This window comes from Fopius arisanus, unplaced genomic scaffold, assembly GCF_000806365.1.
Source record: "Fopius arisanus strain USDA-PBARC FA_bdor unplaced genomic scaffold, ASM80636v1 scaffold00059, whole genome shotgun sequence".
In the NCBI taxonomy this organism is placed as follows: Eukaryota; Metazoa; Arthropoda; class Insecta; order Hymenoptera; family Braconidae; genus Fopius; species Fopius arisanus.
In genome coordinates, this window is record NW_011887798.1 from 265374 (window position 1) to 290858 (window position 25485).

The 25485-nt window shown below is 40.9% G+C and overlaps 6 protein-coding genes across 16 annotated transcripts in view; 2 read left to right on the top strand and 4 right to left on the bottom strand.

Annotated features, from left to right (window-relative positions):
- Positions 1–33: 33 nt before the first annotated feature.
- AMPdeam (AMP deaminase) lies at positions 34–11720 on the bottom strand. Of its 7 annotated transcripts, XM_011308269.1 has the most exons (9): positions 11021–11720; positions 10365–10490; positions 6486–6651; positions 4471–4615; positions 3204–3390; positions 2186–2532; positions 1853–2050; positions 798–1790; positions 34–713 (listed from the first exon to the last, which is right to left on the bottom strand). In XM_011308269.1, the coding sequence occupies exons 2-9, from the start codon at positions 10483–10485 to the stop codon at positions 537–539; spliced, it is 2334 nt and encodes a 777-aa protein (XP_011306571.1). In that variant the 5' UTR covers positions 10486–10490; positions 11021–11720; the 3' UTR covers positions 34–536. The 7 variants fall into 7 exon arrangements, with proteins under 7 accessions (XP_011306571.1, XP_011306575.1, XP_011306573.1 ...); XM_011308273.1 differs by lacking the exons at positions 10365–10490; positions 11021–11720 and adding an exon at positions 9785–9858; XM_011308271.1 differs by lacking the exons at positions 10365–10490; positions 11021–11720 and adding an exon at positions 8938–9351.
- A 68-nt stretch (positions 11721–11788) lies between these two features.
- Positions 11789–14955, bottom strand: LOC105268597 (midasin-like). Its single transcript, XM_011308268.1, has 5 exons — positions 14841–14955; positions 14236–14395; positions 14102–14164; positions 13573–13735; positions 11789–13443 (listed from the first exon to the last, which is right to left on the bottom strand). Exons 2-5 carry the CDS (start codon positions 14304–14306, stop codon positions 11800–11802), a joined length of 1941 nt encoding a protein of 646 aa, XP_011306570.1. The 5' UTR covers positions 14307–14395; positions 14841–14955; the 3' UTR covers positions 11789–11799.
- Positions 14956–15348: 393 nt separating this feature from the next.
- LOC105268599 (THAP domain-containing protein 4-like) lies at positions 15349–16603 on the bottom strand. 3 transcript variants are annotated; one of them, XM_011308279.1, is made up of 3 exons: positions 16517–16603; positions 15670–16077; positions 15349–15543 (listed from the first exon to the last, which is right to left on the bottom strand). In XM_011308279.1, exons 2-3 carry the CDS (start codon positions 16048–16050, stop codon positions 15418–15420), a joined length of 507 nt encoding a protein of 168 aa, XP_011306581.1. In that variant the 5' UTR covers positions 16051–16077; positions 16517–16603; the 3' UTR covers positions 15349–15417. The 3 variants fall into 3 exon arrangements, with proteins under 3 accessions (XP_011306581.1, XP_011306580.1, XP_011306579.1); XM_011308278.1 differs by having other exon boundaries at positions 16366–16529; XM_011308277.1 differs by having other exon boundaries at positions 16388–16528.
- Positions 16604–16630: 27 nt separating this feature from the next.
- On the top strand, positions 16631–23719 carry Sec23 (transport protein Sec23). 3 transcript variants are annotated; one of them, XM_011308327.1, is made up of 4 exons: positions 19645–19844; positions 20353–22570; positions 23009–23026; positions 23377–23719. In XM_011308327.1, the coding sequence occupies exons 2-4, from the start codon at positions 20354–20356 to the stop codon at positions 23464–23466; spliced, it is 2325 nt and encodes a 774-aa protein (XP_011306629.1). In that variant the 5' UTR covers positions 19645–19844; position 20353; the 3' UTR covers positions 23467–23719. The 3 variants fall into 3 exon arrangements, 2 of the variants coding, with proteins under 2 accessions (XP_011306629.1, XP_011306630.1); XR_892351.1 differs by lacking the exons at positions 20353–22570; positions 23009–23026 and adding an exon at positions 16631–16759 and having other exon boundaries at positions 17196–19844; positions 23377–23465; XM_011308328.1 differs by lacking the exon at positions 23009–23026.
- elm (calcineurin like EF-hand protein 1 elm) lies at positions 23712–25363 on the bottom strand. The gene is made up of 4 exons (XM_011308325.1): positions 24930–25363; positions 24461–24724; positions 24302–24395; positions 23712–24082 (listed from the first exon to the last, which is right to left on the bottom strand). The coding sequence occupies exons 1-4, from the start codon at positions 24994–24996 to the stop codon at positions 23938–23940; spliced, it is 570 nt and encodes a 189-aa protein (XP_011306627.1). The 5' UTR covers positions 24997–25363; the 3' UTR covers positions 23712–23937.
- LOC105268618 (uncharacterized) overlaps positions 24731–25485 on the top strand; it is a 72087-nt gene continuing 71332 nt past the window's right edge. Inside the window, exon 1 of the mRNA XM_011308315.1 lies at positions 24731–24885. The gene's annotated coding sequence lies outside the window, so the exon portion shown is untranslated. The remainder of the gene's footprint in view (positions 24886–25485) is intronic.

Genomic DNA, 25485 nt, shown 5'->3' on the forward strand with positions numbered 1-25485 from the left:
CTTCAATTATCGTTGATTCGTCAATTAATAATTCATGCATTTTATAGCAGGGACAGATGCAATTATATTAATCACTCTTGAATCTACGACTCAACAGAGATTGAGAAATAATTTCCTAATTAACTGGAACAATCATCTAAAAATGAATCAGTGGAACTCAATTTGACAGTATAAACATACAAAAATATAATAAAAACAATAATTACGAGTGAATTTCAAACGAAACTAATGAATAGCTGCCTGAAACTTATGTACAATATATCTTATGGTACAGAGGACACGATTTAAGACTCGGTAATTCAATTGGAGTCACAAGAAATTCAGTACAAAGCTCTTCCTTCAATGGAGAATGGAAAATTGAGTTTAAGAAGCCCTTGTAATTCGTAAGACGAACAAGTGTCAAACTTGTTAAAGAGTATTCTTTCGTTGTTGCAGAGATCTTGAGTATAAAGTTCTATAAGTTTAATAAGATGTTTTTATAGGGATTAGAAAATAAGGGAAAAGTCGTAGGGACTTGGGGAGATGTAAAAAATATTTTATGCACTGTTTGTACACACATCTGGTTTTTCAACAACCTTGAAGATGTTGGATAGCTCATCTAGAAGAGTCTCGTAGCGATATGATACCCGGATGTCTGGGACATTAGTCCGGGTGATATCGTTTCCTGCAACTCCTTCTTTCGTGTAATTAGGGCCCAGCCAGTACTGCTTGCTCTGGAGAATTAAATGGAAGGCCTTAATAACCTCAGGAGCCTTAAAAAATTTGTTATAATCCTTGAACGATTAATAAATTCATACCTTGTGTGGAAAGCCACTCATCAGCACTGAATTTCTTGCTAGTTCGCACATGTCACAGGAACTCAATTTCCAAACTTGTGCGGCAATGCTGTACTCCTCCATGAGAGGTTCCTTGGTGAAATGAAACTGTAGAGGATCATCGGTTGAGAGACTGATGCAGAGTCCCCTGGCCAGGTACTCAGGCAGGGGATTTCTGTGGTAATTTAGGAAGAGTGAATTGTTGCTGAGTGGAGACATGGCGATGCCAATCTGGGCGAGGTAATAAAGATACTGGAGAACAGGGACCTTCCTGAGGAGAAGACCATGAGAAATATTCTCCGCCATCATAAACCCACAGACAAGATGCTGAATTGGTCCAGCTTCTCCACAGTGGGGACGAAGGACGAAAGTATTGAGCCCCTGCTCAGCTCTGAAGTGATTCAAAACGGTCATATTAGCGTACGTATAGTACTGGTAATATCCATAGGGTGGATTCTCCACGTCATTCCAGGCCTCAGGTGGTGCCACATCTTTATCGAAGAGTGGATTCTCTGGTTTGCTCTCGTCATCCACTGAATCGAAACCAATGAGGTACGGCAGGAACTTGTGGAGCTCTGGGTGGGTGCTGGGATCGTTTGTCACTTCGAAGAGGGGAAGGAAAATATTGTTGAGGATCTCCTGGAAATTTGTCATCAGTTTGTTTAGCTTGAAGATGTCGTAGAGCCTGGGGATCTGAATCAACCAGCGAACGTTGTCGGAGTAAACATTTCCATTAATCGCCCAACGCGCCAATTTGTCCCATTCGTCTGCACTTTTTCCGTAGATTGACAGACGCAACTCTGCGTTCTGGTATTTGGACTCCTCAAGGTCTGACGATACCTCGTTTATTATACGAGCAAAGTACTTGCCTTCTAGGTAATTATCTGTCTTCAGGAAGACCTCGCGCAGTCGTGATTCACCGATTGGATTGTATTTCGCGTTGAATTTGTCGAATCTGTGGAACGTGTTCCTATCCTGGAGAAGATTAATTAGGCTTTAGACTTAATTGAGTGGGGGATGTTAATTGAGAGACTCACTGCATGAACGTCGAGCATGTCAACGCTGAGATCGTAAGTTGTCAGATTCATGGACTGGAACACTTGTCTGAGGGTCATCATCTCTCCACTCTTCGAGCAAGTTACCACTTCGTCTGCGTGGTTCTTCAGGGTCTTCTTTATGAATCTCAAGAGGTGTTTCTGGTTCATGCAAGAGGCGGCGTGGATGTGAGTGTCGACCTGTCAAGATAATTACTCGCTGATTAATTTAATGGAGTGATTTATGGCAGGTGGAGTTTGCAAAGTTACGTAGATTATTCCTTCTGCAAAATACATTCCTCTGTGTCATTAATTTTTGAAGGATCATTTGAGTACCTTTCTGATATTGTAGAAGTCTCTGTGAGGGACAGCTTTCTGGCTGGCTAGTTCTCTCAATTCATTCAGCAACACGTGGAGTTGAAATTTGGATGACAGGTAACTCAATCGACGGTAGCAGAAGGACTTGAGGGGGCCGTCAGCTATCATGGAACAAAGGAGATTCATGTCCCTGACGAAGGTCGCAAGGTCAGGGTATGCATAGGGAATGGGTTTGCCATTCTGGTGATCCTCTTCAGAGGCAAACACGTTGAATACTCCATTCACTGGTGCTATTTTGTAATTCTTCGCTGGGGGTATGTCAGAGGCCCAAGGGTCTCGCGATGCTGGCGCATGCACCGGGTGATCTGATCCATTAATTATTCAGATATCAAAGTTAGTACTTTATTCACATAATTTTCAAGTGGAGAAAAATGTATCGAAAAAGTGAACGAACATTTTTGGGAATATCTCAGGAATTAAGGGGTTTAGGTGAATGTTCAATAGGACATTTTTTGTAGCGGATGAAATTCTCAACGGAAAACGTCCAGTTGATATTTTTCATAACATCACCCGTTTATGAGATATTTCCATTAAAATTCTCGGTGATTTTTTTCATCAAGCAAAAACTTGAGAAATTGTGTCTAGACTATTTCTACAATATTTCCTCAACCGCTGGATGAATGAAAAACCTCAAAGAACCTTTTTTGTAACCTACGAAATTCTCAACAAAAAACATCCTTTGAGGTTCCCGCTAAGCCCAGAGGGTTCTGAGATATTATTGAAATAATCTCCTAACGCTCCACAAGGAGTGATGGCAGGATATCTAGGAAATAAAGGAAAGGAACCTGTGCAGCCGTTAAATCTTATCAAGGCATCGATGTCAGCGTCTGACCTCGTCTCGAAGATGGCTAATTCACTGGCTGTTGGAGATTTATCGGATTTACTGTCTAGAGTTCCAGGAATTAACAGAGATTACGACCAGAAGAACGAAAAAAAAAGAATGCAAAATACAATTTATTAATTAACTCATGAATACCTGCTATCGCCATTCGATCGTCGTGCTGTACCTCGTCCTCGACATTCATGGGACGTTTATCGACACTTCTGAGAAATCTCGCAGCTATTGATGGAAATGTCTGTCTCGAGTTGTTCATGTATTTCTCTCGGATATCCAGAGCCTGGACAAGCATCTGCGAGGCTCTCTGGAGATCCTCCAAGGGCACCTGCACGTAATTAAAAAATACCCAAGACCATTAAATGCTAATGAGACTACACGAGGGATCGAGGCGAAATAGCATTTTGAATTTATCAAATTTCTCTCAATTGGATGTAAAAAAATTGGTGTAATTGATTTGTGGCCGACGATTAATCGAGTTCCAATGAAATTGTCTTTTGATATCGTCTGTAAGGAATATATTGATTGGAGATGACCTTGCTTGGGTCACTGTAGCGTCAAACTGGACGTGTCTCAGTTTATCGAGTCAATAGAGTAACTCGTGTCTGTTAAAGGGGATAGCTAAGTTTTTTTGGCTTCTCCGGTTATCTACAGACTATTTGCACTTGGAGGTTTGACCCAGCACTGGAAAATAATTGCTCGAGTAATTTGATAGTCAACTCGTCAATTATTCCAGGCGAATGCTAGAGGCGAATCGCAGAATTCTGACTTTTAATTGGGAGTTAAGGGGATCTTCATTTATTGTAGATATTCCGAGAACCAGTGGATTTACGGAAAAAAGTGATATTAAACTTTTTATAGCTGGTTCAATTCTCTACAAAACATGTATCGCACGGTTTTTCGATAAAACCGGCTGTTTACCGGATAATTCATTTATTTCATCAGTGTAAGGGAATTCAGTGGAAAAAGCATTTGGTGCATTGATTTCATTAAATTGCGCAGCGAATTAAAATCTGTCCCCTCAATTGGAGACTCATAAACAGAACGAGGGGCTCCATCAATTCTCAGTACAAAATTATCGAATTTATTTTCCGGTGTTGCGCGAGTCGTTGGATTACACATTGAGCTGGAGTTCAAAATGATGACGTACGATCTAGAAAGGGGTGAATTTTCCGTGTAAAACCGCATTGCTGTGGCCTCCCTCAGCTGACGACAGGGAAAATCCGATTTCAAGATATTTCCAACATTAAAAAAAATGAGAAATTTCATCTACTCGTCAGCAGGTACTGCCCCGACGAATAAAAGAGAACATCTTTTTTTTTCATTGGGAAATGAAATCCCAGGAAATATATAAGTCAAGGGGAAATCGTATGGGATCTTCTCAGGAGAATCTGGAAATTATATTTACCCCTGATGTATCCTCTCCAGATATCGAGACCCTCTGGAAATGTGGGACAAAGTCACTCTCTTCGAGATTGAAGGGATGCTCGATCTCATCTGGACCCAGTGATGGCTCATAATGACTTCTGCGTTCCTCGAGGTCTTTTGCAGCTCTGGAATAAATAAATATGAATTAATAAACATCTCCAACACCTGGCACAACATTCCACGTTCCACTTTCTTCAATTTCCTCGTAAATATCTCAGTGGATTTTTTTTCAATTCAGTAGCGAAGCGCTTAGTCGTAATAAGATTATTTATCTCTTCACGGAATTTCTCGGGATATCTCCGAAACCAAGAGCGATAGCGATTTTTTTTCTAAATCTTTTTTGCAGCTCTCAATCAGCTTTAGAAAAAATATTATGACAAAAAAATCGCTATTTGCTTTAGATCTCGAGATTTTTATTAAAAACCGGGCAATAGTGAAAATCGATTTATTACGGTTTATCGTTTCGCTTGAATTTTTTCTCTTGTTTGAATTTTTAATAAAAATTCGGATTCGGTGGTCGGAATATATCGGATTATATCCGATTATATTGGAATATCGTTGACTATAAACTGGATCTAAATAAAAAGAAAGAGAATACATATTTATTTAAATTTTATCCATTTACTTCACTAAAAGTGTATTATCCCGCAGCCAGCGTTTAGAATCAATAGCATATGCGAACATTTTCACTTCTTCACTGGAATAAAAGTCACTGGAGCCCTCGGAATAAAAATAATAGACAATAAATTAAGTTTTTTAAATAAACTATTGGAAATGCGATGTGACTACATTCCAACGATTTGATTCAGACGATTTTTTCTGGATTTGTTATGGATTAATGGGGTTTTTTCGGGAATATCCATGCATGATTGAACTTTTTTTTTAAATAATTGAATTATTGAGCCGACGGAGGCGTCCTGCTCGTTCAACAGTCGGCCAAACACTGAATTTCACCCACCGGTTGCCATCCCCTCTCTAATGCATTTCCTCCAGGAACCGACGGCTTCATGCGCGTGCAATGGACATGTGCGCGTCACGTTAATGAAATTAAGAGGAGGAGAGGGTAAATGAAATTTTCATGAGGTATCTGATATCGTGATAATAATCGTTGGTTGATGAACGCTCGATGGGAGATCCGTTTCATAGAAAATGGAGGAGTATCTCAGTTTTTCGCGGTTACCTCGATAGTCAGGGGTCCCAGGGAAAAATGTCATTGGAACTTTTTGTAGAGAATGGGACTTCCAATAAAAAATGTCTTTTCAGATTTTTTCATAAAACCAACTGTTACCGGGATAATTCGACATGCAGATAACGCGGAATTAGATTTTTTAGAATCCATTCATTAACTCATTTTTGCTAATTGCTGATTATCTCGAGAACCACCGGGTTTGCGAGGAAATATTATAGAAAACCACTTGTAGCGAATGAAATTTCCCAGAGGAAAAGTTATTAAACATTTCCTCCTAAACCCAATGATAACCAAGATAATTCATGCAAAAAAGCAAAAACTCCAATTCTCTACGAATGACTCCACTACATATTTTCAGTAATCGTAAATTACTTCGAGAATCGCCAGTTTTACAGGAAAACGTGATAAGAAACTTTTTGTAGATATAAAAATAATCTCCAAACTTTTCCCTCACAATTTTCACGTAAAACCACTTCTCCTCGAGTTACGACGAAAACAAAGTAGAATGATGAGACAGTGATTCGTAAATCGCAGCATCCAATATTAAATTACTCGCGAATTTATCAGATTAGCGTGACCTGAGGTGCTGGGGATAAGAAATAAAGCGACAGGCGTGGGTTGAGTTCGTGGTAAGTTATTGATCGTCAGTGGACTGCGTACAATGTTCACTGAGCCACTGCAGGCTGTGAAAAAATAACGAAAAAGTGTGGACATGAGTTGTAGAATAACGAAAGAATGCAAATGAGGACACGATTGAAAATAATCTCGGTTTTTCCTTACACAAATATTACAAACAATTCACTTACTTAACGGTGAGTTGACGCTGAATCAGTAGTTTCTTCTCAATTTGCTCTATGGGAAACTGGGGGACCTCGTAAGGTGCTGATATCTCATTCGGCAATTCTGATGGTGCCATTCGCATTGAATTCCCAGCAGCTCCATTTGCTCCATCAAAAACTGGGCTCTCACTTCCTGAAGTCAACGATTTAAGTTTGTTACTCCAGCTCTTCAACGATTTTCACAACTCACACATTGAGGAATCCACTATTCTGGGGTAAACTAGGACAATTGCAGTTTTCCAGCGTCAGTTTCTAGCGAATATCTTCGAGCTCGAGATAGATAGCGTGATTTTCGTAATCACCTTTTTCATAGCTCTCATTTTTCTCTCCAAAAAATGTACTCACAAAAATGTCGCTATCTCGCTTCGGGACCGAGATATTGGGGTAATGAGGGTTTCGAAAAAAATGCACTTATTCTAGTTTACCAGCTTTTTACTGAATTACGAGAGTAAAATTAGTAATTGACGGGAAAATTTCGGGTTTTATAGTAATTGGCTACTCGATGAACTAATTACCCTCTGATATCACCCTCTGCCTGTCCTTATTCACCCTTTTGAGACACACAGCTGGTAAATTATTGAGAAGATCTTTCTCATTCCTCAGAACAAAATTCATATCCATAATCCCAATTAAATTATTCCAGAACTCAACAATAATCGTATGTCGTAGGTTCAATCACTTCTGACACAAGAATTTTCCCTTATCACTCTCCAGAGTAACTCGAACTATTCGATTACGCAGTGGAAAATTTCTCAAGCCGAGGCATCGATAGTCGTAATCAAAAATAATCGAGATATTTATTCACAAAAAGCTCCAATTACTCCTGTCATCAGGCAAATTAAATATAATTGGATCTAATTTATTCTCTCAAAAATAATTGTTCGGGATTTATTAAATTTCCCGGATTTTTCGGGTCGATTTTTAATTCCAGAAATCAATTCGCCTGACGGTTTTGACGTCAGGAAAGTGACGCAGAGACTGAGGCGCCTGGTAGACGCATTGAGTTGTGACCCCCATGTCCACATGAGAATCCCCTCCATACGGGAAATTAATTTCTCGACATAATGATAATTAAACCGAAAGAACTTTCTCGTCTCCAGCCGCTGCGCACTCCCACGACCCAAATATCAGTCGATCTACGTTGGATTTGTCAGATCATCGACATCGGTTTGCTTTCCACATTTTTCCCACAGGAAGTCGTTGGAAAATTGTTTACCATTGCAGTCATGCGGGTAAAAATAGAATGTTTTAATGCGTGCAAAGAGGAAAATTGTGAGAGCGAGAATAACAAACCGTTGGGGGCATTAATTCTGCAGTGGAGGTAATAAGTACTGCGGAAATAAAATAAATACGAAAGAAATTTGGGATTAACGAATATTTTGATAATCTAGGCTTTTTTTAATTCATGATTAAATCGTTGAGTTAAATCGATTTCAGGATTATAGATTTCAGAGGATTTAAATGATTTCAAATGATTTCCCAGATGAAACTCCAGGAATTCAACGATTCCAGGCAATTTCCTGGGATTTCATCGGATTGCATTCGATTTCTTGACACAGTGATTTCACCAGTGAATAGATCCTGCTCGGTATTTATCCACTGGAAGTACCGGTTTCCACGAGAAAACCTGTCGTATATTCTTGGCACCTGGCCCAATCACCGGGTGATAACGACTCGGGAAAAATAAACCGACGAGTGGAATTGTTTACTCCGGAACCAAACAAAAATAGCCAACAAAAGGATGAGTAAAACAGGCACAACAATTTATTAATTCTCACCCTGAACGATAAACCGGGGATTGAGCACATGTTTCTGTCACGTGTCGCTAAGATATTCTTATCAGCGATTCTTGTCTAGAGATTCTAAGAATAGAACTGACAAAGAAACCGCTGGGCTCACTAGGTCATATTAAACTTTGTTATCTCCAATTTTTGATTTTTATTTTTTGAGCCTCTGGCTGAAGACCAAGAAGTTTTACGCAAAAGTTCGTCGAGCGAACGATCAATACTCGATACTGAATTTTGAGAGGCTTTAGGGATTTTATTTTTATAAATCCTCTCGAATATTCGGTTAATTGTCATTACCACAGTGTTTTGTGGACAGATCCATCCCCCCAATCTGATTTTACACTTCACGATTGCGTGACGATAATTCGCATGAGTTTCCACGACACCAATTCAACTACTTCAGCTTCCCGAATTCACGCGATTTATACTCATCGTGATAACGAATTTATCAACAGTCATGTTGTACGAGTGATAACAATAATTACTCACGATTGCGAATTTTATAAAAAATATATTTTCAAAGAAATTCTGGGGAAATGAATGAATTAATTGGGGATTTGATGGGATTTGATGGGATAAATTGGTATTTGTACTCTAGATTGACTGAAAGAGGAATAAAATGAGACTTCTACCTTCATCATAATCTGAGACTAAGAAATTGGGTTGATGGTGCATTACGTGGAAGCCATCATTTCCACTCATCACGCCTCTGCTCGACATTTCAATCAGTCACAATTCACTCAATTATTCCAATTAACTCTCCCACTCTGTACCGAGTAATTTTACAATGAATTAAGTAATTAATCGACAGTTCACTCAAAGAAATCGCATCACTCCACGATAATTCTACGAGTTGTCTTGAATTTGTGGAAATAATTCGGGACACGATCTCGACGCAAATCCAACGAGACTGTCTCGACTGTCTCACAACTGATTGTTTAGTGCACCAGTGCTAAAATTGTGGTATTTCGTAACTGGGAGTAACATGTAAGTGTAACTAAACAAGAGAGAATTGTAATAATGTATTGATTCAACAGCTCAGGGAAGTTTAATGTCTCTCAGACGAAGTCGATTCTCAAGTCTATTCGTGTAACGTCCACGAATTTTCTATTTGGACTTTTGGCTGGGATCTGAGTTATTCAGACTGTTCTAACAACCGGAAGAGCCATTTTCCTCATGTAATACAGTTAATTTATTTTTATAAAACATTCCTAACAAATAAATCTTATGGTACTAGAATAGCTACTTGAGTTTTTCGTGAATATCTGGGAAATTAATGGAAATACTGAATTTTTTGTAATGACCTTTTTTGTAGCCCTGAATTAAGAGTATAAAAAAGGTTCCGGTATGGATAGCATTATCTTTGATAGGTTTGGAGATTTCTGTGAAAAACTCGCGGAAGAGAAAAATCGACTGATTACTTTTCATCAATCAACGTTAATTATGATTTTATGAGTTTTTATTGGAGGGATTAATTACCAGAACTTCTGTAGCTCGAATTGAAACTTGGGAAGTCAGACTCCTCGAAGTCCATTCCATATCGAAATTGTCTGCGATAAATCGAGTGAATTCCCCCAATTTTTACAGCTTCAATCGCACTTTCGTATCGATAACTCCAGATCGCTCATAAATTCCTCGATTTCCTCAGTAACCAAGGATCGTACAGAAAAATGTCAAAAGAATTTTTTTTGAGTCCAAGAAATTCTCAAAAAAAAATGTTAATAACATTTTCCTCGAAAACCATCCATTAACGAGATAATCCCGCATTCACGACAACTTTGACGTTTTAGGTGGCAAACTACCTAGATCTATCTATTTATTTATTCGCGTGCCGAAAATAGTTTATTTACAAACCATCGCGTGTCACGTTGTCGAGATAAACACGAGTACCACGAAGATATCTTGAGATCGATAGCAACTGGAAAGACAACAGACTTTTGTTTTCGAATTCATTCATATTAATCTATTTATCAGTGGATGAGGTCAGACACCTCATCTCCCCCTCCAGTAACAATTAAATAAATACAATTCTAGAATATATTCTGAATGATATACTCACGATCACGTTGATCTGTTTGCCCAGGATTATTCGAGCTGTCCCCGTCATTCTCATGCTCCAATTCGTAAAACAATTGATTTCCATTAGGTTTTGGAGTTCCATTCACCACTGGACTCTCCATATTATCTTTTAAAAAAAAAAGAATCAATTAAAAAACATCAGGCCATTGAATCGGCTCTCTTTAAATAATTCTGCGTGAATTGGCGAACTGGGATAAATTCCTGGGATAAATTCAACATTTCACATTTTCTGAAAACTCAGCAATTAGTGCAGCTAATCGAAAATACTCATGATTCATTCTCCAAAAATACACACGTGCGTCAGACTTGAATTAAAACCGCTCATCTGTCATAAAAAATTCAAATTCCACAGCTGGCAATTCATTTCCAGAAGTCACATTAAACAAAATTTTAAATAAAATCAATAAAGGTGGAGGTTTTATTGAAAATTCCAGGATTTTAAGGGCCATAACCACACGAATTCCTTAATTCATCTGAATTTTCAATTTAACATGAATATTTACTGTGAAATTACATGGAATTATTACTGAAATTGTAATTTGAATTTCCCTCTTATTCAAATTACACATGAACTCATCCTCTTGTTCTCCGCCTTCAAAAAATAAAATTGTACTACTGAAAAATGTTTTGGCCTACCTCAACACTGATATCAGCTGATTCTGGTGAGTGTGAGAGCCCCTGATAATTCCACTTGAGAGTCACTGGACAATTGTACGTGTCAAGGAAGTTTGACTGCGTCGTAGATGTTCCCCTGGTGCTGAAATCCTCCCGTGAGTCGTCTGAAACCCGTGGAAAAATTCACCCAAAAGCCGAAGGCCTCGACGAAAAACGATAATCGAAGATGAAGAATCAATGGACGAGCTGCTCCAGAGCATCTGAATCCCTCGGTTTGACGAACGATACTGAAACGACACGCGCAAACTCAACTGGAATTGCCAACGATATGTGTTAAATCGGTTGAGTCAGCTGAGTTTACGAGGAAAATAATGAATCAGTGGAAATAAACCGTAGGATTACAGAGTCTGATAGATAACTGATACGAGGACGAATAATTTGGCAAGTGCATCTGGAAAATTCAGTGAAACTGGTGAACCATTGGCGCAGGCCCGTGGAAAATCCATACGATCGACCCCAAAAACTGATCACCACCCCCTGACAATTGCCCCCAAAGAAATTCTCAAATTTACAACTAAAACTCTCATTTATTAATTGAATAATTACACTTTAATCAAAAATCGCAACTCCCAAAGGTTTTAATAAACCCAAAAATTTTCCACGAAAAACAAATGTTTCGATTTTCAACGTGACCCTCTCAAAATAACTCGACCAATTGATCATCTTAATAATTACGTAATTGTGTATTTTTTTAAAATCTCAGTAATGAGAAAAATGAAAGAGTAAAATCCGCTGTTTCACTAATTAAAATCAAAATCACTCTCAGTGTTCTCAGTATTTCGTTCAATGCTACTTTCAGTTTCCGACTCCAAAATCGACTTGATCACATCCTTTTTTTTCTTGGCGATCTCCCTGGTGTCCTCGACCCTGGATTCCTCCTTGGAGTCCTCAACCTTGGGCTCCTCCACATGGACCTGTTCTGGAGCCTGAGGAGTCTCCTGATAGCCCTGATACCCCTGACCATAAGAATATCCATAACTAGGATCATACCCCTGACCCTCAGTGGGATATTCGCCCTGATATTCCTGAGGATAACTCCCCTCCTGGTACTGTGCATTAGGATCTGCCTCATAGGTGCCCTCCTGGTACTCTCCAGCCCCTTCTCCATAATTTCCCTGTGAGTACTGAGGATTCTCCCCCTCGGGGTAGCTCTCCTGATACCCAGGACTGTAATTCTCCCCCTGGTATTCCCCTGCGTACCCCTCCATCTGGCCAGTCCCATCGTAATTGTATTGATAACCTTCAGGGTACTGATAATTCTCTCCCTGATTGTAGTCGTACCCAGGAGTCTCTTGATAATCTCCCTGGTACGGCTCCTGGGGTTTTTCATCTTCTGCCTTCGAATTCTCCTGCCCTACGTCTTCTCCACTGACTTTTACCTCTGGACTGCCTCCAGACTCCTCTATATTATTTCCCCGAGCCTCTTCAGCTCCTCCAACGTCCCCAGCATCTTCAGACTCCCCGGGAACTCCTTCCCGAATTTCCACGACGTCCTGAACCTCCTGGAGACTCTCCAGGGGCTTCAATTCCTCTATTTCATCGCCTCCATCAATTCCATCATCAGTTTTCTCTGCTGTTTCTAATAAAATCACGGGGGATTGAACCTCGACTTCCTGGGGGACATGGACGTCGGGTTCTATATTTTCTGGGGATTCTCCCTCAGTGGATTTAGTGGTTTCTACCTCCTGGGGGGAGTTCTCTTCTTGAATTTCAGATAAATTGGTGTCTGCGTGAATTTCTGGAGGGACTTGAGCTGCCAGGTCTTCGGCGAGAGCCAGGACTTTCTCGATTCTCTCAGGAATCTTCTGCTTTTCCTCCTGGGGTAAATGATCCAGGCCGTCATCGGAGAGAGTGACGTTCAACAAATCTCCACTGGTGTTCTGCTCGTGATCCTCTTGGCTCTGCTCCTGCTCCCCATGGAGTGTCCTGATCTTGCTGATGTACCTCTCGAGCTCGTTCTCCACTGCATTTCCCGTTTCCTCGTCCTCCAGCTTGGGAATGAGTAGGGAGGACATTTTCGAGGGTCTCAGGGGACTGATTTCCGGGTACTGGAAGGGGGAGGAGTTCTGAGGGAGATATCGAGGGGCTCTCAGGGGCTCCTCTGGGAGCTTGAGACGTGGCAGGCACCAAGTGTCATTCAGGTCTCGGGATTTCGTGGGAAAACGCTCATGGAAGTCCAGGGTGGGACGTGAAGGGTACGAGAGGGGCCTGGAATAGGTCTGCGTTCTTCGTGGCGGCACTAGAGTACAGAGCGATGGAGAAGGCGTGAGATGTGGCTTGAAGAGTCTTCGATCTTCTCCCTGACTTAGAATACCAGAATCTCCTGCCATACTTGGGGTCCGACGAGATCCACTCGCTCGCAATATCGAGGCCTCGTACTCCTTCTGGAGGAATAAAATTTTATTTCAATCTCTCGAGTTTAGAAACAAAATCAGATGTTGAAGGAGAATTAATGGAGAGATTAATTTTTAAATGGAGATAATAATTCTGGATGAGTAAATGGGCTTAATTACCCTTAAGGACTGAAGTTTATCAGTCTTAGCACTCATCAAGGCCAAACTGGAGTCAACCCTGTCCAATGCACCCAGTAATTTGGTATTCCTCTCATCCCTCAGTCTCTCCTCCTCCAGAAACTCAATGTACCTCATTCTGAGTTTATTTATGCATGCCTCGTGCCTGCAAACAATAAACGAAGATCCAATGACGTTCCTGTGTTGGAGAATCGAATGTGGGTGGTTGGAGGTGAATTTTCAGGACAGAGTTTCATCGGGCAAGTTTAATCGACTAAACTCCTCTAGACACGCTACTCGTGACATTGAATGTTCCTGAGATAGATACAACGGTACCAGGCATTCGGTACTTGTCGTCACCATTGATTTTTCGATTGGAGATGATTTACGAGTGAGATATGAATTCCTGGGGAATATCGATTTGATGACTGAAAATCAGGTCGCCGATGTTTCTGGCACTGCGTTGTTGAAATAGATGACTGCGGATTTAGGGTAACCTAATGAATTATCGAATGGTTAGAGTGATTCGCACCTCGTTCGAGACTCCTGCTCCAGGTGGTTGAAACGCTCCTCCAGGCGAATCCTCTCTTCTTCGCTGGGGAAGTGAAAATAAAATTAGTGCTGCGTCTTGGGGAGTCGGAGATTTTTTTTGAGGGATTTACTCACCTTTTGCGCAGCTTCTCCTGCAGCTCCAGCATCTTCTTGTAGTAATCCTGGCTGTCGAAGAGGGGTGTCATGCTGACAGTTCCCTGGGTGTCAGATTTTTCTCTTCATCGATTCTGAATCTTTCGGTTTTCTTTCGTTTCATTTGAACTCCATTCGAGTCCTAGGTTATTTGGGAATTTCAGGGTTGAAGAATGAATTTTTCCGAGTATCAATAATTCCAAATATTCATTATTTCATTCATTATTATTATATTATTAATTATTATTTGGTTATTGATATTTAGCGCCCGCGGAGATGAAGAGAAATATATCGACACAACTTTTAGGTGAGCTTTTTGGAAATATCTCCGAAAGTATGGGGGATAATTGAATTTTCAATTAAACCTTTTTTGTAGAGCTACTTTTGCATTACAAAAAAGGTTTGCACATGTAAGTTGCTATCTCATTTATTTACAGAGATATTTCTAAAAAATAACGAAATGCAATTTAGTATCGATTCAAAAAATTTAGGATCGCTATCTATCTTCCGACGTATTTCAATGAATAAACCCGTTAATTTCCGGATTGTAATTATAAATTATAATTAAGGAGTTGTAAGATAATTACCTGTAATTACGGGATCAAATTCTGATTTCAGTTTTATTCACAACTGGATAGTGAGAGTAAATAATTTGTATTGACGGATAAAATAGAAATCGACGACCCCTTCGACTCACTTGGCAGTGAGCAACTGTCGCACTGGGGAATCGGAGTATTGCAGCTAGGGGTTGGACTCAATACAGGTGTTTTCCAATCCCCCTTCACCGGAAGCTCCCAGCTCCCACCTACACCAGCTGTACTCACCCCCTTTCCCCATTTTACGACTCCAAACTTGGATAATCGCAAGAAATAATGAGACAACTCCATCCCGGACTCTGAAATTCCTTCGTTGAAACGAGAGTAAAAATCCTAGTGGTAATTTAGGACGACATGTGTTCGCGTGTTGAGGAAAAAATATAGAGAATTTTTGATGAACCACGTTGGGGTGGAGTCCAGGGGTGGAAACCCTTAAATATTCATGATCAGGTGATACTGCAAGCCATGAATTTATTTAGGCAGTAAAAATCCAGTTTTAATAACAAATAATCGATGTATCACAGGAATATCTCAGAAAAATTATTCAGTACAAAGTAATTTTGATTAATTAAATCCCTGTAATTACTTTGCTGTATTTGGCACGAAGATGTTCTGTTAGATCTGGAGTTGTTGTTGTGGCCATGTAGATTATTTGCTCTAGAGTCTCTCCGTCGAGTTTCCATTCCCTCCTCAACTAAAAAATAAATAAATCTCTTTTAAAAATCCGATGACTAAAAAATCACGACAAATTCGAAAATCGAAACGAATGCTCGTAGAAATAAACGAATGGCCGCAAGAATTTCAAGGCCATTGACGTCACCTTGACAACAGGAGGATCCTTGGTCCCCTCAGACATCCTCTGGACCCCAGTGCTTTCCAGGATCACATTCATCCCCTCCGTGTGCCCCTCCTCGATGCTCGTCACCCCGAAATTATGCGCCAAAATCAATTTAACTTTATTAGTCTCCGGGATAACCCTGAGGAATCCCACCTCCCGGTGCATGGGGTTCTTCTTCTCAGGATGCCAGGTCTGGCTCTCATAATTGAACATCGGTTGGCCAATGGAGATGAACCTGATCTCCTCCTCGTACCTGAACCCTTTGAGGGTCGGGTACTGGCCTTCTCCAGGGGATATCGTCCTCCAGGTGCCCTCCAGCCATCCTAGGTGCTTCAGGGCATTGTGCATTGGCAGACGATTCATTTTTCATAAAATATTCTCGATGAAAACCTAGAACAATGACGAATCTCCATCTTCAATAAAATTCTAAGAAATTCTGAAAATTTTGACAGAATTTGTGTAAATCCAAAAAGAATTCAAGGAAATATGCAAATACTACATAAATAAAGAAGAAAATAATTATTATTGTTATTATTATTCATAATAATGACAGACAGCAGTTTTTATTGCACTTAATGTTTAATTGAAATAAAATAAGAGATTAACGTGGGGTTAAGTGGCAGGTATTGGAGAACTAAAAATGAAAAAAATAGATATTTAATTAACGGGTCAATTTACCCCCCCAACACCCCCCAATTACCCTTGAATTAACTCCATAAAAGATTGAGACGACGAGACAATTAAATTATCAGGAAAAAAATGACCAAATTCTGAAAACAAAAACAATGGTTCCACTGGTCCAACAATCATCAACAATTCAACAACTCACGGATTCATTCACTATCACTGATACAAGGAATAGAATACTATGCTGCCACCTCCTGGATGAGGCAAAAGTGTCCCTCTTCCTCAACAAAAGCCGCACCTTCGGTAATTTCGGTGAAATGGGAGCAATGTAAGCCGCCATGGCGACATTACCTCCAAGAAAAAATCCAACACCAACGAAAATATCGAAGGAACACTTAACTCCACTTCAGATACTCCTCCAACTTGGATTTCCAAGGCACAGGGCGTAAGTCTCATTATTTTCTCTGGAGTCACAGATATTTTGGGTGGATTATTGTCAACACGTTTTGTCCAGTGTTTTGTTTATGGGTGGATGAACACTGGGGGTATGACAGCTGGTGGAGTTCATCTCGTAATCCTCATTTTTCTTCTGCTTCTGGTTTTTTTTATTTACCATTTTTATTACAATCATTCATTTGTAAACATGAAGACGTATAGAATCCTGAGGAGAGGAAATAAAATTTCAAGTTCATTCCGTTTTTCTTCGGTTTTAAATAAATTATTTATTAATAATGAGTTAATATCGGTGTTTATTTCATTTGAATCATCTGTTTTTGTCAATAATCATAATCAATGGGCACTGGGGATTCCCTGGAGATGATTGATCTAAGGACTGACGAGTTATTTCACTTTTTGAATGATTTTATTAATTTTTCTTCCAGAGAAAAAGCCCTAGCAGCCACAGGTCACCGTGGAGTACAACTGGCGTCGGACTGGCTCCTGGCGCACGTCCGAGATCCGACTCTGGACACAGAAGAACCCCGAGAGTATATTCTGTACTTGTGCCCGACAGGACTCCTCGCCGAGAAGCTCGCTAAATTCTGGGTGGAGTCCCGAGAGTTAGAATGGAACAAAGCCCACAACTACCTCCCACACATCACCTTAACCCGTTTCTTCAAGGTCCCCGATGACTCTGCAGAGCAAGTCTCCAACGCCCTGGAGACTCTCCTCCAGGGTGAATCCCCCGAGACCCTGGACTTCGACACGTACATCTCCCCGAACTTCATGGGACTATTTGTGGAGGACAAGCAGGTGAAATGGCTGGATACACTAGCAGTTCGCTTTGTCAGCAAGCTCTCCACCCTGGGGATCAACGCCGAGGCCCACACCAACTCTCTGCACATATCCCTGGCTTATAGATTCACCAGTAATCTCTTTCAACCCCTGAGATCGATGGTGGAGAGATTGGGAATGAATTCCACGTCAAATTGGGAGCTGAGGCTCTACTCCAGGGACTCTCGACTCCGAGACGCTCACGTCCACAAAGTCACTCATGCCCACGTCCCGAGGGAGCACGATGAGTTGGAATTACGACCTGGGGATTTCATTTACCTGTCAGAGGGTGCATGCAGTGCCTCGATCGATGGATGGGTCGAGGGTGTGTCCTGGTTGACTGGAACATCAGGTTATCTCCCCTTAAATTATACCGAGAGGACTGCAGAGACTGACTCCTGGACACTCCACACAACTGTTCAGATAAATGGAGGTAGTGATCACGATCCAGAGATTCCCAGGAGTAGAAAACCCCCGGTGCTGTCTTCCTCGGAGTCGATTGACACACCTGATGGTGTTGGAACTGACAGTGAACCCCTGGAGGGACTGGGAGCTCCCTCCACCCACGCCAGACAGATTTACATCTGCAGACACGGGGAGAGGGTGGACTTCACCTTTGGTGCCTGGATTCCTTACTGCTTCGAGGCCAATGGCAGCTACATCAGACGCGATCTCAACATGCCTAGAGAAATACCACCGAGAAATATTCAGGAATTTCAAAGTGACAGCCCCTTGACGACCCTGGGGGAGATGCAGGCAAGTCTAGTGGGTGAAGCCATGAAGTCGTCAGCTGTGAAGATCGATGTGGCCTTCACATCGCCATCACTCCGATGTGTTCAGACGTTATCAAAAATTCTCAAAGGTCTGGGGTCTAGTGTCCAGATGAAGGTGGAGCCTGGATTGATCGAGTGGCTTGCCTGGTACCCTAATGGCTTACCTAACTGGATGAATAATGAAGAGTTGAGCAATGCTGGATTCAATGTCGATAGGAGTTATGAGGCTATTGTCACAACTGATCAACTCCCTCAGAGGGAGAATGCTGCACAGTATTACGAGAGGAGTTATGAACTCATCAAGAGAATCATCGAGAGCACTGTTGGTAATATTCTAATTGTTGCTCACGCTGCTTCCCTCGCTGCCTGCACCAGGCAACTGACTGGAGGTAGAATTCCATCAGCTGCTGAGGTCACCAGACTCGTCCAGAGGGTACCATATCTCGCCTGTCTCACTGCACAGGAGGAGATCGATGGATGGCAGCTGCATCCACCACCATTTCCACCCATCACTCATTCAAGTAATAGTAGATTCGATTGGAAGATTCTGATTTAAATCCCTCCTAATAAATGAGGGACCAGGAGTTACTAAAAAATATCCGGAGAAATAAATTAATTTGGGGTGGATCTGGACAATATCAGAATTTTTTGTCGCCCTGGAAATTCTCGAAACAATTCCATGGATATCAACGTTTAAATTTGGTTACTGAGTTACAAAGACTGCTGCGATACAATGAATTTTATAAATGTTATTACTGTGTATAGTATATCAGAGGTGTTATCCTACTTTAATAAGAAAAGTAATGTTCATCGTCCAATCACTATCTGTCTTTCAAATTTGAGAACGCAAGTTCACAGATTACCACGAATATCTCGATGTTTCCTCGTGAATGAGTGTTTTAGAGATTTACTGGATGTGAATTACACCACAGGGGCAACAATCGTATTTATTATTATTTAACTGGTGTATTTGACTGGCGGATGGTAGTGGAGTATATTTTTTATAATTAATTTATTCGTTATTTTACAGGTATTTAATGAACAACGATCTTTCAATAAATTGCATGTCTTCCAACGTAAGATCAATTATTTAGGGATATGATAGCCTATTGTTATTAAATTGTGGAGAAGATGTCAATCTTATTGAAGTTTTAAATAAATGAATTTTTTGATGGGTTTCCAATCACAAGACATTGAAGTGATTTTTTTTTTGTTTATGGAAATGAAATTATTTCAAAATAAGATTGTTTTACGTTTTTTTCCCGCGATATTTAATCACGTGATATCGACAGCCACGCCACTAAAAAAGTTTGACTCTGACGTGGCCCGGATGACGGCTGCAGGGAATTCATTCTCCATTCGATTCCAAAAACTCAACAAAAATTGTAAAACAATGATTTAATTATCATCAGTCAATTCCAAAAGTGTCTAGTGTATAGTTATCGTCAAATAACTCACCATCAGTGCTTGAAATCACGAATTAAAGTGAGTCCACTATTTTAACCTCCAAATGCTTTACAATATGAAACAATGCTGCCTGAAAAATCAATTAAAATAACAAAAAGATCAATTAAACAATGAATTACAAAAATCCTGTGAATGAATTTTCATACGCTCCAGTTTTTAGTCGATTTCTCGAAATCCACTGCAGATAGGAAAAAATTGAATAGGAGCATTTTTATAAGCCTTGATCTCCTCGACAAAAAAGTTATCACAGATAATCCTCTGTCTCCCATAGATTCCGAGATATCATGGACAGTTTGATGAAAAAAAAAATGAAAATATTACCTGCGCAGTCGATTTTGTTTGCAATGAGTTTTTTGGAAATATTTCCGAACATAAGGGAGATAGCAAAGTTTTCGTGAAAACCTTTTCCGTAACTCTCAATTAGCTCTACAAAAAAGTCTCCTACAAGAATTTCGCCATCTCGCTTAGTTGAGAAGATATTCTCGAAAAACCGCTTCGTTCTACCAAAAATCTATCATTCCCTCAGGATGACGACCTACGAGGACTTCATCCAGCAAAATGAGGATCGTGATGGTGTGAGATTCACCTGGAACGTCTGGCCCTCGTCGAGAGTAGAAGCAACTCGATTGGTGGTGCCCCTGGGTACACTGTACCAACCGATAAAGGAGCGGATTGATCTGCCCCCAATCCAGTACGATCCAGTCCTCTGCACCAGATCTACCTGCAGAGCTATTCTAAACCCTCTCTGCCAGGTGGATTACAGGGCGAAACTCTGGGTCTGCAACTTCTGCTTCCAGAGGAATCCCTTTCCGCCGCAGTATGCAGCAATCAGCGAACAGCACCAGCCAGCAGAGCTCATCCCCATGTTCTCGACGATCGAGTACACCATCACGAGGGCCCAGTGCCTTCCACCAATCTTCCTACTCGTAGTGGATACCTGTCTCGATGAGGAGGAATTAGGAGCGCTCAAGGACTCCCTCCAGATGTCCCTCTCCCTGCTACCACCAAGTGCTCTAATCGGTTTGATAACATTCGGAAAAATGGTGCAGGTGCATGAATTGGGGTGTGAGGGCTGTAGCAAGAGCTACGTTTTCCGAGGAACGAAGGACCTGCAGCCTAAGCAAGTCCAGGATATGCTGGGAATAGGTCGTCCAGTTCCAGGTCAAAACGCCAATCTACAGAGGAATCCCAACGTCCAGCCCCTGCCCCCAGCGAACAGATTCCTCCAGCCTGTTCATAAGTGCGATATGAGTCTAACTGATCTTCTGGGAGAGCTCCAGAGAGACCCCTGGCCTGTGGGCGTTGGCAAAAGGCCTCTGAGATCAACTGGAGTTGCATTGGCAGTAGCTACAGGCCTCCTCGAGGCGAGCTACGCCAATACCGGTGCCAGGATCATGCTCTTTGTTGGTGGACCCTGTTCTCAGGGTCCCGGACAAGTCGTTACAGATGAGCTCCGTCAACCCATCAGGTCTCACCACGATATCCACAAGGACAATGCCAAGCACATGAAGAAAGCCACTAAGCATTACGACAGTCTTGCAGCTCGAGCCGCTGCCAATGGCCACATTATCGATATCTACTCCTGTGCTCTCGATCAAACCGGCCTCCTCGAGATGAGAATGTGCTGCAACTCCACTGGGGGGCACATGGTTATGGGAGACTCTTTCAATTCCTCGTTGTTCAAGCAGACGTTCCAAAGGGTCTTCTCCAAGGACCAGAAGGGCGATCTGAAGATGGCCTTCAATGCCACTCTGGAGATCAAGACCTCCAGGGAGCTCAAGGTCTCTGGGGCTATTGGGCCATGTGTATCCCTCGGAGTGAAGGGCCCCAGTGTCGGTGAACAGGAGGTAGGTCTTGGTGGCACGTGCCAGTGGAAATTCTGCTCGTTAAATCCCTCGACAACAACAGCATTATTCTTCGAGGTTGTTAATCAACATGCAGCACCAATTCCCCAGGGTGGCAGGGGCTGCATTCAGTTTATTACACAGTATCAACACAGCAGTGGACAGAGGAGAATTCGAGTGACAACGGTTGCTAGAAATTGGGCCGATGCCTCCACCTCTCTTCATCATATCTCTGCTGGATTTGATCAGGAGGCTGCAGCCGTCTTGATGTCCAGGTTGGCTGTATTCAGGGCTGAGGGAGATGATGGGAATGATGTACTCCGTTGGGTAGATAGAATGCTCATAAGACTGTGCCAGAAATTTGGAGAGTATTCGAAGGACGATCCCAACAGCTTCAGACTTGCTGAAAATTTCTCACTCTATCCTCAGTTTATGTATCACTTGAGGAGATCGCAGTTCCTCCAGGTCTTCAATAATTCCCCGGACGAGACGAGCTTCTACAGGCACATGCTCATGAGAGAGGACTTGACTAATTCTCTCATCATGGTTCAACCTATTCTTTACAGTTATGGGTTTGGAGGACCACCAGAGCCTGTCCTCCTGGACACCTCCAGCATTCAGCCTGACAGGATTCTACTCATGGATACGTTCTTCCAGATTCTTATATTCCATGGGGAGACTATCGCCCAATGGCGGCAGCTTAAGTATCAAGATTTACCTGAGTATGAGAATTTTAAACAGCTGCTTGCTGCTCCTGTCGATGATGCAGCTGAGATACTCGCAGGGAGATTCCCTGCACCGAGGTATATTGATACAGAGCAAGGGGGGTCACAGGCCAGATTCTTGCTGAGCAAGGTCAATCCAAGCCAGACGCACAACAATATGTACGCCTATGGAGCGGTAAGTACTTTTCTCCAATTTATTTTAATATCAAAGCCCGAGGGAAATTCTTTTCCAGTTTTCTGGTAATATCTCTAAAAATAATGTAGATAGCGAAGTTTTTGTGAGAACCATTTTCGTGGGTCTCAATTAATTCTGCAAAAAAGATTTCAACTAAAATATCGATATCTCCCTCGGTTTCGGAGATATTCCCGAAAAACTCATGGGAAATCAGCGGTACCTCGTTTTACTTCGACAGATTTCCAGCATTTCTTTGTTAAATTTCATGGATTACATTGCATTTTTATCATCTTTTTAATGTAATTAATAATTATTGACTCGAGAATGAATAATCATCACGTCATTGACATGCGAATGTGAATGCAATTCACTTTGCTCTTTATTTTTCTATTTTTTTAATGAATGCATTTTTTTTTCATCACGATCCTGTGCAACCAGATGCCGATGCCCAGTGCGGTGTGTTTTTTTAGTTGTTTTTTTTAAAATCAATTGTTTGCAAAAACATCAGAGGGGCTTGAGGGCAATTACAAAAAGCTTCTACTGCCATCCATCAATTACTAATCATTACTAATCCTCACGATCATCGACGCATCTTTCCTCCACAGAACTATTTACTCTAATATTTAATTTATAACAAAACAAATGAGTTTATCAATTTTCTCAAGAGTAATTTTTACTACATTGTTAATAATTAATTTATCTTGAAAGATCGTTCAGTCTTTAACGAGATATTCTATTTATTTCCTATTCTCATCTTCTTCTCGTGGTTTTTTTTTCTTTTTTAATAATAATTTGTTGATTTTTAGGAGGGCGGAGCTCCTGTGTTGACAGACGATGTAAGTCTTCAAGTATTTATGGAACACCTGAAGAAATTGGCTGTGTCCTCAACTGCCTGAGCTATAGGATAGTTAAAAAATGAATAAACTAAAACTAACGATTCACAGAATTAATTAAATAATTGTAAATGCTAATTGTCCTGATTTCCTTGTTTCTTTTATATGATATATTCGAGTATGTATATGTAAAGAAATTTTGTCTCGTGCATTCGGTGTTTAAGTGGGCACATTTCCGTTTTTTATCGTCATGTCTGCCTGACACATTTCCAAGGTGTAAACGCAAGTACTAGTAATTAAATCCAATATTTCCAAACTGGTTATTCTTTTTTTATTACTCAATACATGTTCACTCACGTTTCCAATTTGTTTTTGTTTTTTTTTTTCAATAAATTAATCATTGTAATTGTAAATTGTGGCTGAAGGCTGTTATGGCATCGGCTTAGCTATTGTTGGAGGGATATAAACAATTAAAGGTCTATTTACAAATATCCAGCCTACTCGCTATTTTCTAAGTTACATTTATAATTGAATCTAGCTAAGAAAACGTATGGACATTTTTTGCTCGACGTCCGTTCGCTCCAGGACTTTGCAGAATTCCTCGAAGGATATCATGTTGTCTCCATTCTCGTCAGCTTCCAGGATCGTACGTTCTACGATACTCGAGAGCTGCTCCTCACTAATTAACAATCCAATTAAATTAATGAATAATTAAAAGAAAAAATTCCAGATGAACTGCCTCTAATTGTGAATATCTCGATAACGAGGGGTTTCACAAAAAAATATTAAATAACTTTTTTGCAGCTCATAAAGTTCCCTACAAAAAACGTCCCATACATTTTTTTCTGGAGATCTTCGATACTGAGATATTTTAGATATTCCAGAAATAATATTTTACCTTATGTTAGCACCAACCATCATATGTAAAATGGCCATCAACTCGTCCTTCGATATCATATCATCGTTATCCAAATCGTACATCTTAAAAGCAACTGCAAATAAAAACAGATGAATAAACTTATGACTGGACTTTCAGAGAACTTTCTCCTCAGCTCACATCGTAATTTTTCCTGTCTCGAGTTGAGTCTGTTGGTGCTGTTCTTCTTGATAGGCCTGAAGAGCGCCAACACCTGCATAAATTGTAGAAAGTTCACCCGATCGTTCCCACTCTCCTCGAAGAAGGCATTGACGATTCTCTCACCGAGTGGATTTATCGCTAATTCTGGTATCCTGAGGAAATCCTCTCTAGACAGTGTACCACAGTCACCTCGATCCAGACTAGTGAATCGGCTGTAGAGTCTTTCTATCTGATTTGGTGTGACTGCAAGTACTTGTCTAATTAAAATAACTTATTCCCTATTAAATATCACAATTATTCAAAATACGACAATTACTCAAAAATATATTTTTGACTATAAAAAATCGTCTGAATTTGGATTGAACCACGCAAGATGGAGAAATACAACCCCTGACAGTTCTGAGGTAATTTCAAACACAAAAATCTTCAATTTGAGCTTGATACTCACAGCCGGTCGCCTCCTGGATCTGCGCTATCTCCTCCTCCCTCAGGAGTAGACTCGACTTATTCCCCATCTTCAAGAGCAAAACCAGACGATCCCAAAACTGCGCGTTACACTTTAAACTCCAGGTATTCGTGAATAATCATGAATTGGTCAAAGTACGCTGCGATGTCATCGAACACTGAAGAACAAAAACCAATGACAGCTGATAGGTTAGTTATCTCCAGGTGTCTAGCGCTCCCTAATTTCCAAATTCAAACTCTCCAACGCATCCCAAATATCCGCCATTTTACTCGTAAAAAGCCCCCCACTGTTCGAATTCCCTGGGTTGGAACCGTGACTTCCGACTTTCATGACATTTCCTTAAAAATTCATAAATTAATACAGTCCAGACAAAATTTCTCTAAACAAATGAAATAATCAACGATTCAACTATCACACATTTCCGTTTGAAACTGCCGTGTAAAATGGTGACGCGCAGTCCCACGCGCAGTCCCCCACTCAGTCCACTACGCAGTCCCCCACGCAGTCCGCCGCGCATTCCCCCACGCAGTCCCCCGCG